General features: G+C 39.0%; 1 protein-coding gene across 1 annotated transcript; it reads left to right on the plus strand.

Moving 5' to 3' along the window:
• The first annotated feature begins 12,868 nt into the window (after positions 1-12,868).
• On the plus strand, positions 12,869-14,437 carry BLID (BH3-like motif containing, cell death inducer). The gene is given in 2 exon segments (XM_023517332.1): positions 12,869-14,127; positions 14,130-14,437. Coding segments are annotated over 2 exon segments (438 nt in total). The 5' UTR covers positions 12,869-13,979; the 3' UTR covers positions 14,420-14,437.
• Positions 14,438-15,615: the final 1,178 nt, after the last annotated feature.

A 15,615-nucleotide genomic window follows, 5' to 3' on the forward strand; every position in this document is an offset into this window, starting at 1 on the left:
CGGCCAAACTGAATAAAGTTAAGAGACAAATTTCCTTGCTGTGTCTACATCTCTGAGAAAATCGTGACACTAAAATTGGACAACTTTTAATAAAGAAGCCTCCCTCTCTCTGCTGTATTCTGATAATTAAATGATTCACGATTACTAATTTTTCAAGAATCCATTTTATTATTTCAAATGTAGATAAATATCATCATGCTTATTTTCTGATTCATCCAAGGCAAGGGTCTGTAAGTTCATCATCACTGGTTGTGTTTATGGGTCCATTCAATCCTCATTATTCCTAGATTCTATATTTGTGAGTCTACCCATTCTCTAAAATTGTTTTGTAACCCCCAGATTAACTTGCAGGGGTTCTGTGGTCGTTTGTGAACATGCCCAGAGCAATGAAAAGATTGTGTCACCCCCATGCCATGGTTTTTGCATTTTTGTGCTTATTATTGATTATTTTGCTGTTTAACACGGCTCCCAAGTGAAATGCTGACACAGCCTAGCATTCCTATGTGTGAGAAGGCCACGACGTGCCTGATGAAAATATGTGTGTTAACAGACTTTATTCAGGTATGAGTTGTAGGGCTTTTGGCTGTGACATCAATGCTAATGAATCAACAAGTTTTATTAAATAAGATGTCCCTTAAAAGAAACACACTTAAAACCAGGTTGTGTTCAGAACCAAAACACAGTTTGTTTTACTTTATTTTAATTAATTATTTTTTTTCCCAGATTAATGTGATAGTACAAACAACTAAGTTATAATGCTTGCATTTGTTAGGTAAAGTCCGTCTTGAGGTTGTGTCCCGCACCCACGAGGCCTGCCATATACCCTTACATAGTGCAATTTTACACTTACAGATAAGGTACAAAAATAGGATATATGCTTTCATATTTTTTTCATCTAGCTTCTGCTAACATTAACATCTTCATAATTATCATAACCAAGAAATGAACATTGTTTTAATACTAAACTAATCTACAAATTTCATTTGGATTTTCAACTTTTCCCATTAATTTCCTTTTTTCCAGCCCAGGATCCAATTCAGGATTCCCCACCCATTTGGCATCTTCTGTCAAAGTCTGTGACAGTTCCTCCATTTTTCTTGGGCTTACTGTTGGTCAGATTGCCCCTCGGTTTGGTTTTGTTGGGAGTTTCCTCACGATTAGATAGTGGATATATGTTTTTGGCAAGAACACCACAAAAGTGATGATGTGTCCTGCTCAATGCATCATAGCAGGGTCGATATTGTCAATAGTGTAAATTTTGATCACTTAGGTAAGGTACTGCCTGCCACGTTTCTCCACTATAAAGTTACTAGTTTTCTTTTTTGTAATTAATAAGTGAAAGGTGATTTTTTAATTCTAAAATTTTCTAGATAATTACTCTTCAATCACTTAGTAAACACATTATCACTGCCCAACTGCTGAATATGGCAATAAGTAGTTGGCATATTTTTTAAGGATATTTATTTTCTTTTTTAATTTTTATGGATACATTTATGGGGTATATGTGCTATTACCATGCAAGCATGCAATGTGTAATGATCAAATCAGGGTAATCGGGATAACCATCCCTCAAACATTTTTCATTTTTTGTGTTGGGAACATTTCAAATCTACTTCTCTAGTTATTTTGAAATACGCAGTTAATTATTGTTAACAATTGTCACTATACTGTGCTGCCACACACTAGATCCTACTTTTTTTTTATCTTACTGTGCTTTTGTACCCATTAATCAACCTCACTTTATCCCCCATCACCACAAACCTTCTGGGCCTCTGGTAACAGCCGTCCTGCTCACTATTTCCATGAGATAATAAATGCTACTCCTTTGTTCACTGAGAACTGACATTCCAGTTGGAGACATTCCCCAACTGATACTCTAGAACTGATGTTCTAGCTGGGGACATGGGAGCCGCATACATTAAGCTACAGTAAGGAAAAAACATAGAAAACTCCCTTACGGCAAATTGCATGGCACAGGTTATGAGTTATAGGAGTAATCAGGGAACGCTTTCTAAACAGAGTGGAAACTTGTGTTGGACTTTGAAGAGGAGGTAGGGATTTTCTCCATCGAACTTCCTAACTCAGTTAATTCAGTGAAATATATTGAGTAACTCAGCTGCTTAAGGAATCGACCTAGAAGCCAGAAATAGAGAGATTAAAAACCAGAATCTCTGCCTTCAAAGAGCTCCCAGTCTCGTGAGACAAACAGAGATATCTATCAGTGTACAGTAAATATGATAAACGTTGCATAGAGATGGGAGAGCAGAGGGGTCACAGGTGTGAGGAGAAGCATCGCACTGTAGAGATAAAAGGAAAGTAGCCTTCAGGTTAGTTAGCCTAATTTTCTGCAATCCAAGAACCCCCCCCCTCAAAGAAGATTTCTGATGATGTCAATATATACTTGATCACTTCTTATCACAAGAAATTGATTTCTCAGGACATCTTGTTCTATTGCATTATATCTCATGACCTGAAGTTTAACTCCTCTGAACTTTCACTAATAGGTTTAGTTCTTTCCTCCTTAGCTACAGAGAATAAATCTACTCCCTTCTTTTTAGGATACTCCTTAAAACTACAGACATTACATCCTTTCCTAATGTTCCCTTTTCAAGTTAAAAAGAAATAAATCTATAGGCTATGGTATCTGTATTTCTAGACTACATGTGATTTCTATAATAGATCCTTCCTAATTCATCATGTATTTGTTAATTGATATGGCAACCAGAATTGAAAGTATTCTTGGACCATCCACCAGTGAAGAATGACACGTTAACTAGGCCCTCAAGACAACATAACTCTATTAATAGAACCTTAAGTCTACTTTGGCTATTTTGGAAGCTAAACTGTTGGCTTTGTTTATCTTTTCTTTATAAGTAATCTATGCCCCTTCACCCTCATCCTGACCTCCTCTCCTGAAAACTTTTTAGAATAATAATTTTAAGGGTCTTCTCTATTCGGTGGAGTTGGAGTTTTGAACCCATCATTCAAAATGTATTTATTTCGGTCACATTTTGTGCTTTTCATGGTGACCTCTTCTCCGAGTTCTCTTTGAACTTTAATCTTGTCATCTGGCATAGCTTTTATTTTCTTCCACTTCCAATATCTGAAAATTTGATAAAAAAATGTAATCTATTTTTATCCAAGGCTTTAATAAAATAAACAAGACAGGGGGTCAAGAACAGAGCCGTTGGGCAAACCATGTAGGTCTGGTTGTTTCACAATATAAAAAAGCTCCTGGCTGTGTCTCCACTCAGCCTCTGGAGGGAAGGCGGGGGCCGGAGGAGCTCATCTCTGACGGTGATGAGCCTGCCCTAACCAGAGCCCAAAGTAGCCCAGTGGCCAGTAGCTTCAAATCAGGTTATATTTCATGGAAGATGGATCACAGTACGTCACATCCAAGAAGGGTCATTCCAGTGATGACAACTGTTCTGTGATGTTTTCCTGATTACTAAATTTTCTCACATCCTCAGCCTCATAGATATGAAATGGGAGGAGATAAGTTACCAGGGAAAATTGGGGGCTAGGGCACAACAAAGTAAAGCTTCAAAGCGGATTATTATGTGCATGGAATTCTAGGTGGCCTGAAGGGGGAAGTGATGAGACAGGATGAGGCCAGTGAAGAAGGTGCTGGGGTTATCCCAGAGATGAGGGAGCAAGGAATATAGAGAAGGCAACAGGGACAAGTGGAGAGGAGGGAGGGATAGAAGACATATCCCACCGAGAAAAGCAATAGGACTTGGTCACTAAAATGGATTTTAGGAAGGGGAAGAAGGGACACATGGCAAACCTGGATAAATGACAGTACAGTGGACAACAACAAGGAAATTGGTGAGTGGTGTTGTTTAGGGAGAGGGGAGTTTTATTTATTTATTTATTTTGTTAGATAAGGACCCTCTTATAATTGTGTCCCACCTCCAATGTGCTTGACTTAATGGTAATGAGAGACAACCATTAGGTGAGTCTAAGACTGTAGAGTCTCCATCCATAGGATAGAGAGAAGGGTTTCTGTGGAATGCTGTTTTCAATTGACACTTACATAGCTCGTGTGCGGCACAGTGGAGCTGTAGGATCAGCTTTTAGCTTCTCCTGGTTTCCCAGTACGTCAGTAGCTTAATGAAAACATAACAAATATTGTTCTGGCTGAACCAAGAATCCTTGAACTTGGCAGATCTAGTTCAGATCTTGCAAATGGCAGGTGTGGTAATGAAAGTCTCAGAAATGGGGGTTGGCTAAGATGAAATATTTCCAAATCATAGAATGAGCCAGAGGAATAAAATCTTGGATCTCCTATTGAACCATCAGCAAAAATGTTGCCAACGCTATCTACCTATTTCTAAATAGAACAGCCTTTCTACATTTTTCTCTCAAGAGATGCTCCATTTATAATCCTCCTATCCCCACACATACCTCCCAAAAAACAAGTGTAAAAAAAGAATGAGAAGATGTCAACTTGAAGTCCCATTAATCAGCCCTAGAGAAGACTGTGTTATTAAGTACTTGATCATGACCATCACCAGTCATTTATTAAACACCTGACAGTACTTATGCAAAGTATACACACTGGCAGAAGTCACATGGGCCTGCCCTCTTTGGGCATAAAGAGCCTTCACGGAAGAGCATGAGAAAAAATATGGGAAATGACCAAAGGAAAGCACTTACATGAGTGCCTCTCCAATTACATCAGTGATGCCTCAGCTATCCTATTTTATCAAGGAACAAAATCCCCCATGTAAGTAAATTTTTGTAAGAACAAAAGCTCACCGATTCAGGCATCACAACAACTTCTGCCTTTTCAGTCTCTAAATACATTTTTTGCACCTAACCCACTGGCTGGCTAAGGGTCATTCTTACGAACCGCCCTGATGGTGGTTCTGTGTTCTTAGAAGCCTTTGTCTATGGCTTTGCCCTCCAAGCTCAACACTCTTCACCTGCTGGCACTGGCTTTTTCTGCTCTTCCGTGCCTGACCCTCATTTGCTTTCCCAGTCCCAAGTTTGCTTGTCGTCAGCTACCCCAACACATCTTCAGGCCTGGGGGGAAGTTAACCAAAATGGTCATAAATTGTAAATGAAATGAGTCAAGCGATGGTTCTGTCAGGGGGACTGTAAAGGGAGAGGCATCCTTGTACTGTGGAGACACAGATTACTACTCTGAGTGTTCAGAAGTGTCGGAGATGCCCACTTCTGCATATGAGGCTGGGCTCTGGGAAGTTGAGAGGGTAGAAGTGTTGACCTCTGGGGCAAGGGAGGACGTGCTGTTATAATTGCATCCTAGATCGTTAGGTCACAAGTCAGTAACAAAATATACAGATAGAAAACAAAAACTCAGGTCTAGAGGGTGGAGAAAAGATAGACTTTCCTATAATAAACATTTAACATAAGACATTATGAAAACAAAAACATCCTATCCTTATCTTGAGTGCCTTCCCTGAAATATGTACAAATATATACATCATTTTGTTAATTTCATTGGAGGCCATCTTTTTAAACCAGAGCAAAGTGGTTTTCATTCCTCTAACTGGGAATACTGTCACTGTCAGTGCCGGAAATTGCTGTCCCCAGTGAGTCACAGAATAGTGCTCAAGAGGGCTGAATCCTGACGAGTGAGCTAGGCACATACCTTTGCATGCAGAGAGAAGAGGGAAAGAGTCACTTTGGAAATCACAGCTGTCTTTTATTACTGAAAGATGAAGAAGTGCCATGATTGGCTCACGGCTCCAGGTTCCGTGTTAAGCCGTCTTGCTGGTTATTTGCGAGACCCTATCAGTATTCAGGTGCACTTTCCATGTGTCAGGTGATACGAAGCTTTCTTCAGTTGCTATTTTTAGGTTCTTCTAGATATACTTATGTGCCAATACCCTCCCTTCTCCATGCCATATACTATTTTAAAGAAAGCACAGTTTAATATTTAAAATTCACAATAACTTCTAGATTGGCCATTTTTAAATGATTTGATTAAAGCCACCGCGTAGATTGCCTCTAGTAATATCAGAAATAAAATAATCTGTTCTACTTGCAAATTATTACAAAGGTTTGTACCTCTTTTCTACTCGTCTTTAGCATATCTGTGCAGAGTGGCCGAGAATACAACATCCCCATTTTACACATGGTTAAACTAGAACTCAGGGAGGACTAAGAGCTCAGTATCCTACTGTGATAAGGATAACAACAGGCCTGGGTTCTGGAAGGAACAAGCCCGGAAGTCTAATTAAGCAGGAAGAGTTTGACAGCAGCAGGCTAAGGTTAATGTACAGAGGCATAATTTATAAGAGAGGAAGTCTAAACAAATGGACAGGGTCCCAAATCCTAAAGGCGGGTGATAAGTATGGAGCTATTAACAAGCAAGGCTAAAAATCAGTCATAGGCATGAAAGATTGTCTCTCCACTTAGCTCTGCTCTATTCACTGGCACAGGTGGCTCTGAGGGTTCAGAGTTGTCATAGCTATACAGGGAGTCCAAAGACGGAGCAGAGACACAAGGATTGTCTCTGTTGATTCTGTTCCAGTAGAATACTGAAACTGGGCTCGGCGCCTATAGCTCAACCGGCTAAGGCGCCAGCCACGTACACCTAAGGTGGCGGGTTCGAATCCCCAGCCCGGACCCGCCAAAACAACGATGATGGCTGCAACCAAAAAATGGCCGGGCGTTGTGGCGGGCACCTGTGGTCCCAGCTACTTGGGAGGCGGAGGCAGGAGACTCGCTTGAGCCCAGGAGTTGGAGGTTGCTGTGAGCTGTAATGCCACGGCACTCTACCCAGGGGGACAGCTTGAGGCTCTGTCTCAAAAAAAAAAAAAAAAAAAAAAAAAAAGAATACTGAAACTGAACTTTCTTGCATAATTTCTTCCATAAAATTATCAAAGGTGTTGCAGTATTTGAAAAGCCTTTCTCTTATCTTAGCAAAACAGTTTCAAGAAAGATGGGAGTATTCAATTCTAAAAAGGATCCTGATAACACCACAAATTAACAAAAAACTTTCTAGAAAGCGTATTTTTTTCCCCAAGCAAATGATTTTTAAATTACTTTTGCAAATGCTAGCATAACTGGTGTAAGGAATGGGGGGGTATTAGGAAAACATAGCTGGTATTTCACAATACATAGAAAAAGAAGCACAATGTGCTTCTCTAGGAAGAGACAAAAACATGTATCTAGGTAAAAATTAAACTAAAGCCAGATCTCAAAATTAATCTCTTCCAAGAGACTTTCTAGAACAGTGGTGGTCAACCTCACCTTGGGGTGTTGAGATAACCTCCATCCTAAGTGCAAAGTGATGGGAAAGAGCAGCCCTACCTTCCACCGAGAGGCTGTCTTGTGGGTTGTTTGCATTCCACATTTAAACTTCCCAAGGGCTCCATAATTGAGGAAATGTCATTGCCACTTTGCAAAGGAAGAAGCCATGGTTTGAGATTATCCCCTCCACACCCTTAACTGAGTAGATTTCACTAAATTTGAAGAACACCTAGATTCTAACATAGTTTGACAATTAACTACCACGTTTCCCTGAAAATAAGACACTGTCTTATATTTATTTTTTTCTCAAGACACAGAGGGCTTATTCTCAGGGGATGTCTTCTTCTCTGCGCCGGAATGTATGGCATGGCTATGCAGATACGCTGCATAGCCACACCCATCACTAGGTCTTATTATCAGGGTAGGGCTTATATTTAACAAATGCATAGAAATACTGCCAGGGCTTATTTTTTGGGTAGGTCTTATTTTTGGGGAAACACGTTATTCAATAAACATAGATACAGATTTTTGCCTTGTGGATAGAAAGGATGGTTGATTCCCTTTATTTAAGGCCAAGAAAAGGAAAATTAGCAGGATATTTTGGGCTGATAAGGTACTGCCTTGCTCTTTTAAACAAGTTTCACTGTAGTCCATCTCCCTAAAGCTTTTGGCTCTGATAGGATTGATTACTACATAGTGGTTGGAAGACCCAAAGGCTAAATATATTTGACTCTGTTGCTATTTATTGTTGTTGTTCTTGTGTTGATTCATATTGATGGACATAATTTTTTTTTAAGTCCAATAAGTTGTTCTTTCTTATTCTTGTGAGCAGACCTCCCTTTTTCTAACATACCATTAATGCAGATATTCCCATGTCCACATCTAACTTGGTATTATCTACAGTGAATGCCACTGAACTTTATCTGTAAATGCACCAGAGAGTAAATATTTTAGGCTTTGTGAGTCATGTGATCTCTGTTGCAGACACTCAACTCAGCTACAGAAGTGAGCAAAGTAGCTAATAGACAGGAGTAAACAAGTGGCCGTGACTATATTCCAATTAAACAGAGGGCCGGCTGGATTTGACTCAAAGATGTATGGAATGTTGACTCTTAATCTAGAATAAAGAAGTTTGTTTCTGGCGGCACCTGTGGCTCAGTGAGTGGGGTGCTGGCCCTATATACCAAGCATGGTGGGTTTGAGCCTGGCCCCAGCCAAACTGCAACAACAACAACAACAAAAGAAGTTTGTTTCTCAACAAAAATTAAAAAGCAACCCAGATCCCCCCCATATATAATGGAGGTCTTTACCAGTATACAGGGAAAAATCAAAAAAGCTCACATGAGGGGGTGAGATATTAGTTTACATGCAAAAAAACTGTATCTATTTAAAGCATACAGTTGATGAGTTTTGACAGGTTTTACGTCCATAAAACAATCACAACAATTAAAAGTACAGAGGATCTTCGTCACCTCCAAAAGCTTCCTTGAACTCCTTTGCAGACCCTCTCTGCTCTGGCTCTAGGTAAGCACTAATACACTTTTTCTCTCTATAGATTAGTATGAATTTTCTATAGTTTTATGTAAATGGAATCAAATAGTATATAGTCCTTTCTGCCTGCATGCCTGCCTGCCTGCCTGCGTTTCTTCCTTCCTTCCTTCCTTCCTTCCTTCTTTCTTTATGAGAGGGTTTTTGTTTGTTGAGACAGAATCTCACTCTGTTGCCCCAAGCCACAGTGCCATGGCATTAGCCTACCTCACAGCAACCTCAAACTCAGGGTTCAAGTGATCCTTCTGCTCAGCCTCCTAAGTAGCTGGGACTACAGGTATCCACCACCATGACCAGCTAATTTTTCTATCTTTATTAGAGACAAGGTCTTGCTCTTGCTCAGCCTGGTCTTGAACTCCTGAACTCAAGTGATCCTCATGCCTCAGCCTCCCACAGTGAGCCACCATATTGTTCTGGTTTGTCTCTTTCCATCGCTGAGTAATTTTTCATTATTGGATATATCACAGTTTATTCATTCACTAGTTGATGGACATTTGAGTTGTTTCCTTTTTTTTTTTGTTATGGTGACATATCTTTGTGTGCACATGTTTTTATTTCTCTTTGCTAAACTCTAAGAGTAGAATTGCTAGTGTTAAATGTATATTTAACTCTGTCAGAAATAGCAAGTTAGGCTGAGCACAGTGGCTCACACATGTAATCCTAACCTCTGGGAGGCCAAGGTGGGTGGATCACCTGGGTTCAGGAGTTTGAGGCCAGCCTGAGCAAGAGTAAGACCTTGCTCTACTAAAAATATCTAAAAAAATAAAAAAAACAAAACCTAGCTGGGCATTGTCTGGTACCTATACTCCCAGTTACTTGTGAGGCTGATGCAAAAGGATCACAAGAACCTAGGAGTTTGAGGTTGTTGTGAACTAGGATGGCACCACGCTCTACCCAGGGTGACAGAGTGAGACTCTGCCTTTAAAACAAAAAAAAAGAAAGAAAGAAAGAAAGAGCAAGTTGTCCAAAATTGTTTACCATTTTATATTCCCACTAAGAGCATTCTTCATGTTCTTTTCAAAACTTATTTGTCAGTATTTTTAATCTTAGTCATTCTAATGGGTGTGTTGTCATATCTCATTGTTATTTTAATTTTCATTTCCCTGATGACTAATGATTTCGAACATCTTTTCATGTGTTTATTGTTTATATATCTTCTTCTGTGAAGTGTTTGTTTAAAACTTTTTTTCTTTTATTATGCTACTTACTGAGCTATAAGAAAGTTTTATAAGTACTAAACATAAATCTGTCATTTTGTATATATTACAAATATTTTCTCTCTTTGTATTTCCGTGTGCATTTGAAAATTAACTTGTCAATTTCTGCAACAGTGACAACAAAAAATGCTGAAATTTTGATTGGGACCACTTAGAATAAAGATGTATATTTAAGTAACATTGACATCTTAACAACATTGGGGTCTTCTGATCTTTGAACTTGGCATATCTCTGCATTTCTTTAGCTCTTTTTAAACTTCTCCCAGCAATAGTTTGCCATTTTTGCTATGAAAGTCTTCTATATTATTTTATTTCCTGGGACTATTGTAACAAATTACCACAACCTAAGTAGTTTCAAACAACAGCAATTTATTTTCACAGTTTGGGAAGCTGAAAAATCTAGAATCAAGGTGTTGGCAGGGCTGACTCTTTCTGGAAACTGAGGAAGAATCCATCCATGTCTCTCTCCCAACTTCTGATACATGCCCCTGTCCTTTTCTGCTATAGTGCCTTCTTCTCTCTCTGTTATAATGACACTATCATTGAATTTAGGGCCCACCCTTATTAAGGATGACCTCATCTCAAGATCCTTACCTAAATTACACCTGTAAAAACCTTCAGATTCCAAAAAAGATTCCATATTCTGAGGTTCCAGGTAGTCCTATCTTTTGGGAGCCACAATTCAATTCACGTTCATATTTTTGAAAATTTATTTCTAAGTGTCTTATGTGTTATGATGCTGTTACAAGTAGATTTTTTAAATTTATTTCCTATCACTTGTTGCTAGTATATAAAAATATAAGTGACTCATGTATGCTAATCTTATATCTTGTATCTTACTAAATGAAGTTATTAGTTCTGGTCCTTGTTATGTAGATTTTTCTGAGATTTAATGCACGCATAAACAATCAGGCTGCTTACAAATAGAGCAGTTTCACTTCTTTCTCTATTTATGCCTTTTCACTTTCTTGCTTTATTATAATGACCAAGGCGTTCAGTGCAACCATGAATAGAAATGGTAAGAGCCATCATCTTTCCCTATTTGAAATCTTTAGGGGAAAGCTACTTTATAGTTCACCATGAAATATGATGTTAACAGATTTTTTTGGAGAATTCTCTTTATCAGATTGAGAAAATTTGCTTCTATTTCTATGTCCTGAGCAGTGACTTTTAAAAACGAATGTTGAATTTTATACAATATTTTTTCTGTGTATATCTCATTTATTTGATTAACATAGTAAGTTTCATCATTTGGTTTTAAGATGTAAAATCAATCTTATATTTCTGGAATAAGTGGATCATGATTTTCTTTAATGTTGTTAGACTTGATTAAAATTTGGGTGAAGATTTTTGCATCTATGCTCATGCAATATATTGATTTATAATTGCTATTAGTTTATTTGCCTGATTTGGTTTTTAAAAAAAAGGTGAAATAGTGAAATAGTTCTTCTTACTCTATTTTCTGAAACAATTCTATTAGATTAGTATTATTATTTTTTTTTTTTTGAGACAGAGCCTCAAGCTGTCCCCCTGGGTAGAGTGCCATGGCTTCACTGCTCACAGCAACCTCCAACTCCTGGGCTCAAGTGAGTCTCCTGCCTCAGCCTCCCAAGTAGCTGGGACCACAGGTGCCTGCCACAACGCCCGGCCATTTTTTTTTTTTTTTTGGTTGCAGCCGTCATTGTTGTTTGGCGGGTCCGGGCTGGATTTGAACCTGCCACCTTAGGTGTATATGGCTGGCGCCCTAGCTGCCTGAGCCACAGGCGCCGAGCCAGTATTATTTTTTACTTGAGTATTTGATAGAAATCGCCAGTGTAAATTTCCATTTTACACTGTAAATAGAAATTTAAATGTAAATCTAAAATTTTCTCTGTAGGAAGATTTAGGTAATGAATTGTAAATATAGTGCTACTTAGGTTTTCTGTTTTATCTGTGTCAGTTTTAGCAAGTTGTATTTTTCAAGAAATTTTCCCATTTTAGCTAAGTCACTAACCTTGTTTATATATACCTAGCTTATAAAAATACACCTAGCCTAGAAATTATCTCCTCTTTGAAATCTTACCTGACACTTCCCACAGAAGTGATTTCTCATCCTTTGTACCATTCTTTTACCCGATACCATCTGTACTGCCCACCTTCTATTGACGTTTGTTCATGTATCTCTTCCTATTCTAAATTAAGGGCCCCCAAGTTTGGTATTTGCATCCTATATAATCTTTGAGTCTTTGCCATCTTATATGGTGCCAGCACATGTAGACTAACCCTTCTCCTACATGTTTAAATAACTAAATTATTCTACTTAATATAGTCACACAGGTATGTTTCTAACTTTCTCAATAGGTGGCAGGCATTTTCTGGAAAATGATGTGTATTAATTAATGTTTATATTCCTCATATTTCTCATATGTAGAATAAACTTTTTAAACTGTGAAATTGAGTGTATTTTCCAGACAGTACAGAAAATCACTTTTCTGTGAACTCAGGGAAGAGAGGTTCAGTGGAAATCTAGAAAGCATGTATCAATAAAGGCAGGGAAATGAGGGAGTAACACCGGTGAATGCTGACTGTATGCCAGACCTGGGATGGATAATTTATATTTCTTTTCTCATTTATCCCCTCAGATAATTAAGCATAAAACATAGAATAGATGTTTGATAGAATCAGGTTTTCCCCTCCCACATAGACCTGCCCCGCCCAGACAGATTCAGGTTCATGACCCATCCAGGAAAGGTCAGACTCATGTCTCTTCCAGGTAGTAGGAATGCCACCAATTGCTACCTTCTCCGACCCTTTACATCCCCATCGGCCATAACCCACCTGTGGAATTCCTTTCCTGATTTCACCCCACCTGCATCCAGGTGGAAATAAAGACCACATTACTCCTACAGAATGGGGATTCCATTTTCCTTTCATTATGTGCCTTGGAACAATCTTTCATCCTTGAGTCCAGAACCTTTCATTATTATCACCATTTTACGGATCAAGAATCTGAAGTTCAGTAAGGTTATACAAGTTCAAGTTCAAGTTCACAGAGTTATTAGTAACAGATCTGGGTTTCAGATCTATAGTAAGTAATTCCATCATCCACATTCTTGGTTGTCCATTTGGTTTTCAGTAAGACACTTGATGGATCTTCCTGAGTTACCTTCACACTTTGCGGGAATAGAACATTCTGTGGTTCCTCTTATTGAGTGGTACAGGTCCCTCTGCAGTTCAGAAATGCTGAAAGTGTTCCCTGGATACTTGTTCCGCCTCTAGCATGAAATATACAGAAGGAACAATGAAGACCCCAAAGAGACTCTGTTCTCAAAGTAGGCTGCGTAATTCCCTGTTGTCTTCTCACTGTCCTGCAGGAGCCTTTTTTCTACAACCTTGATGTTCTGTTCTTTTGATGGTATCAGATGCGGCCATTATGGTTGTGGTTAACTGGGGGCATCACTGGCTCCTGAGTTCCCACCCAGAAAGTATTAGGGTAAATCAAAGTGGCCAAGTCCATGATAACACAAGTGATGTCTATGGCTTGTGTGAAGGAGAAGGATCTGACAGCTCATCTTACATTTGTGTATGTTGCATATTGGTTTTCTTTAGCGAGGTCTGTGGGCTAACTTGTGTAAGACAGAAGATGTTATTCTGTATGGAGATAAGAGAGCAGAGGATGAAATAAATACCTGACCCCTCAGAGGATGTTTTCAGTTAAAGAGTTTCTGAGTAGCCACTTGAAATAAAGGAAATTTCCAGGAATAGAAGGAGGTGGGAAGAAATAAAGGGCAGAATATTACCACTTCCTTGTTTCCACTAAAGGGCCTGCTTAGGCAAAGCACAGTCTGTATGACAGCTGCCTTATAAAAACTTGCTGAGTGAATGGATGAATGTTAAATTCTGGACTTTCTTACATGGTAGCTTCCAATTGCGGCGAAGTTGTTCCAGCTGGGTGCCATAGAGGGCCAGGACATAGCACACCTTTCTTTTAGATCCTAGAAGCTAGGATGTATGATCTACACTGCTTGGATAAGATGAGCCTCTGGCAGTTCCGTTTATCCAGAGGCAAAAGGATGCCTACAACTAGAGCAGTCTTTTGGGTTCCAACAAAGAACATGTATATTGCCTAAGGAAACAATGCTTCCTCTTATAAGGTGCAGTCTGGCTCCTCTGCTCTGAAGAGGGCTGTTCCTGGAAATGTGCTCTAGAGACCTTCCTATTTAAGCAGGATACAAATTGCATTGTTATGCAATTCCCCTGCTGAGGGCCTGAAAAGAGTGAGTTGGGACAGATACAGCAAGATATTAGGGCAGATTTCCCCCATTATTCTTGTTGCATGGCACAGAAGGGAACTTGATTTCCAGGAGATGACCCAATTTTTAGCATACTTTTCTACCCATTTTACCCGTAACTCTCCCAAATTTGGTTGGAACTGTACAGAGAAACAATAAAATTAAAAAAGATAAACTGCCTACTTAAAAATAAAATGTCATTTAATTAAAACCAAGCTTGCAAATTCACGAAACAAAGGAAAAAGCTCTCTGATTCAACCTCAGGCAGTGTAGCAGGGCACTGTTCTTTGCAGTTCTGATTGTCTTTCCTTTGTATACTGGAAGTAGGTATTTGTCGTCTTGTTAACAATCACTAAGTTGTACACTCTTGCATTTGGCATCATAATAGTCTTGTTCAGCCACGAAGTTTTCATTTCCTTTCTGTATTTCTTTAAAGCTTGTTTCTGAGTGGTGGTTCGCAGAAGCTATTAGTTTTAAGTAACACAATCCATTTAGTCTACTGTCATCTTTATTTGCTTAAAGTAAAGAATCAGATTTTGTTGCAAATAAGTCAATCCTTTCTTTCCTTTTACAAAGCAAAATACCTATGGATGCTTAAGAAAAAAACAAAAGCAAGAACTGAGGGAAATAGAAATTCTACCAGTTCCACTGGTCTTTTATGAACTCAATTATTAGCATCAGTAGAACTAAATCTGTAGGGAAAAGAAGGAAGAAATGCAAGAGGTTTTAGAGCTTTGAGTTTAAGCCACTCCAGTGTCCCTTCTCTGCTTTTTGCTATTACCCTGACTCATCCTTGCCCAGAGTCAGAAATGATCCCACAAGGCAGCTCAGAAGCTGAGGGGTTGGGGGAGGCAGCAAGAGTGAGGCTCTGAGTTATTCTTCCCCAGCGAGCTCCAATGAACTGGAGGTAGTAAGAGGCTGGCTGGAGACTGTCCTTTCTGCCTTTCTCAGATTGCATCAGAGAAACTCAGAAATTGCATCCGTGATCCCGAATCTTTTATAAGTAAAGACGTTTCTGCATGTTAAAACAATAACAATAACACCAACCAAACAACTAATCATGCCTAGGATCTTTTGGGGTAGCACCACCTGATGAGAATCAAACGTGCCCTAAAGAAAAATTGCCAAAAAGTCTTGGCAGTTTTCAAAGATGGCTGACTAATTCGTCAGAGAATGAACATGGGTTTATGTTTCACTGAGTCCAGCACTATGTGAAAGTGTAGGTTTCAATCTAAAAATATCTGTTACCTGAAAACCCTGGAAAGCACGTCATCCTCTCTGTTTTGACTAGGCAGATATTCCACACGGGTACCCTGTGCATCACAGAAGTATGTTTAGAAAATAGCAAAAATGTA

The sequence above is a fragment of the Otolemur garnettii genome, unplaced genomic scaffold (genome assembly GCF_000181295.1).
Source record: "Otolemur garnettii isolate 467f Iridium unplaced genomic scaffold, OtoGar3 scaffold00108, whole genome shotgun sequence".
Taxonomy (NCBI): domain Eukaryota; kingdom Metazoa; phylum Chordata; class Mammalia; order Primates; family Galagidae; genus Otolemur; species Otolemur garnettii.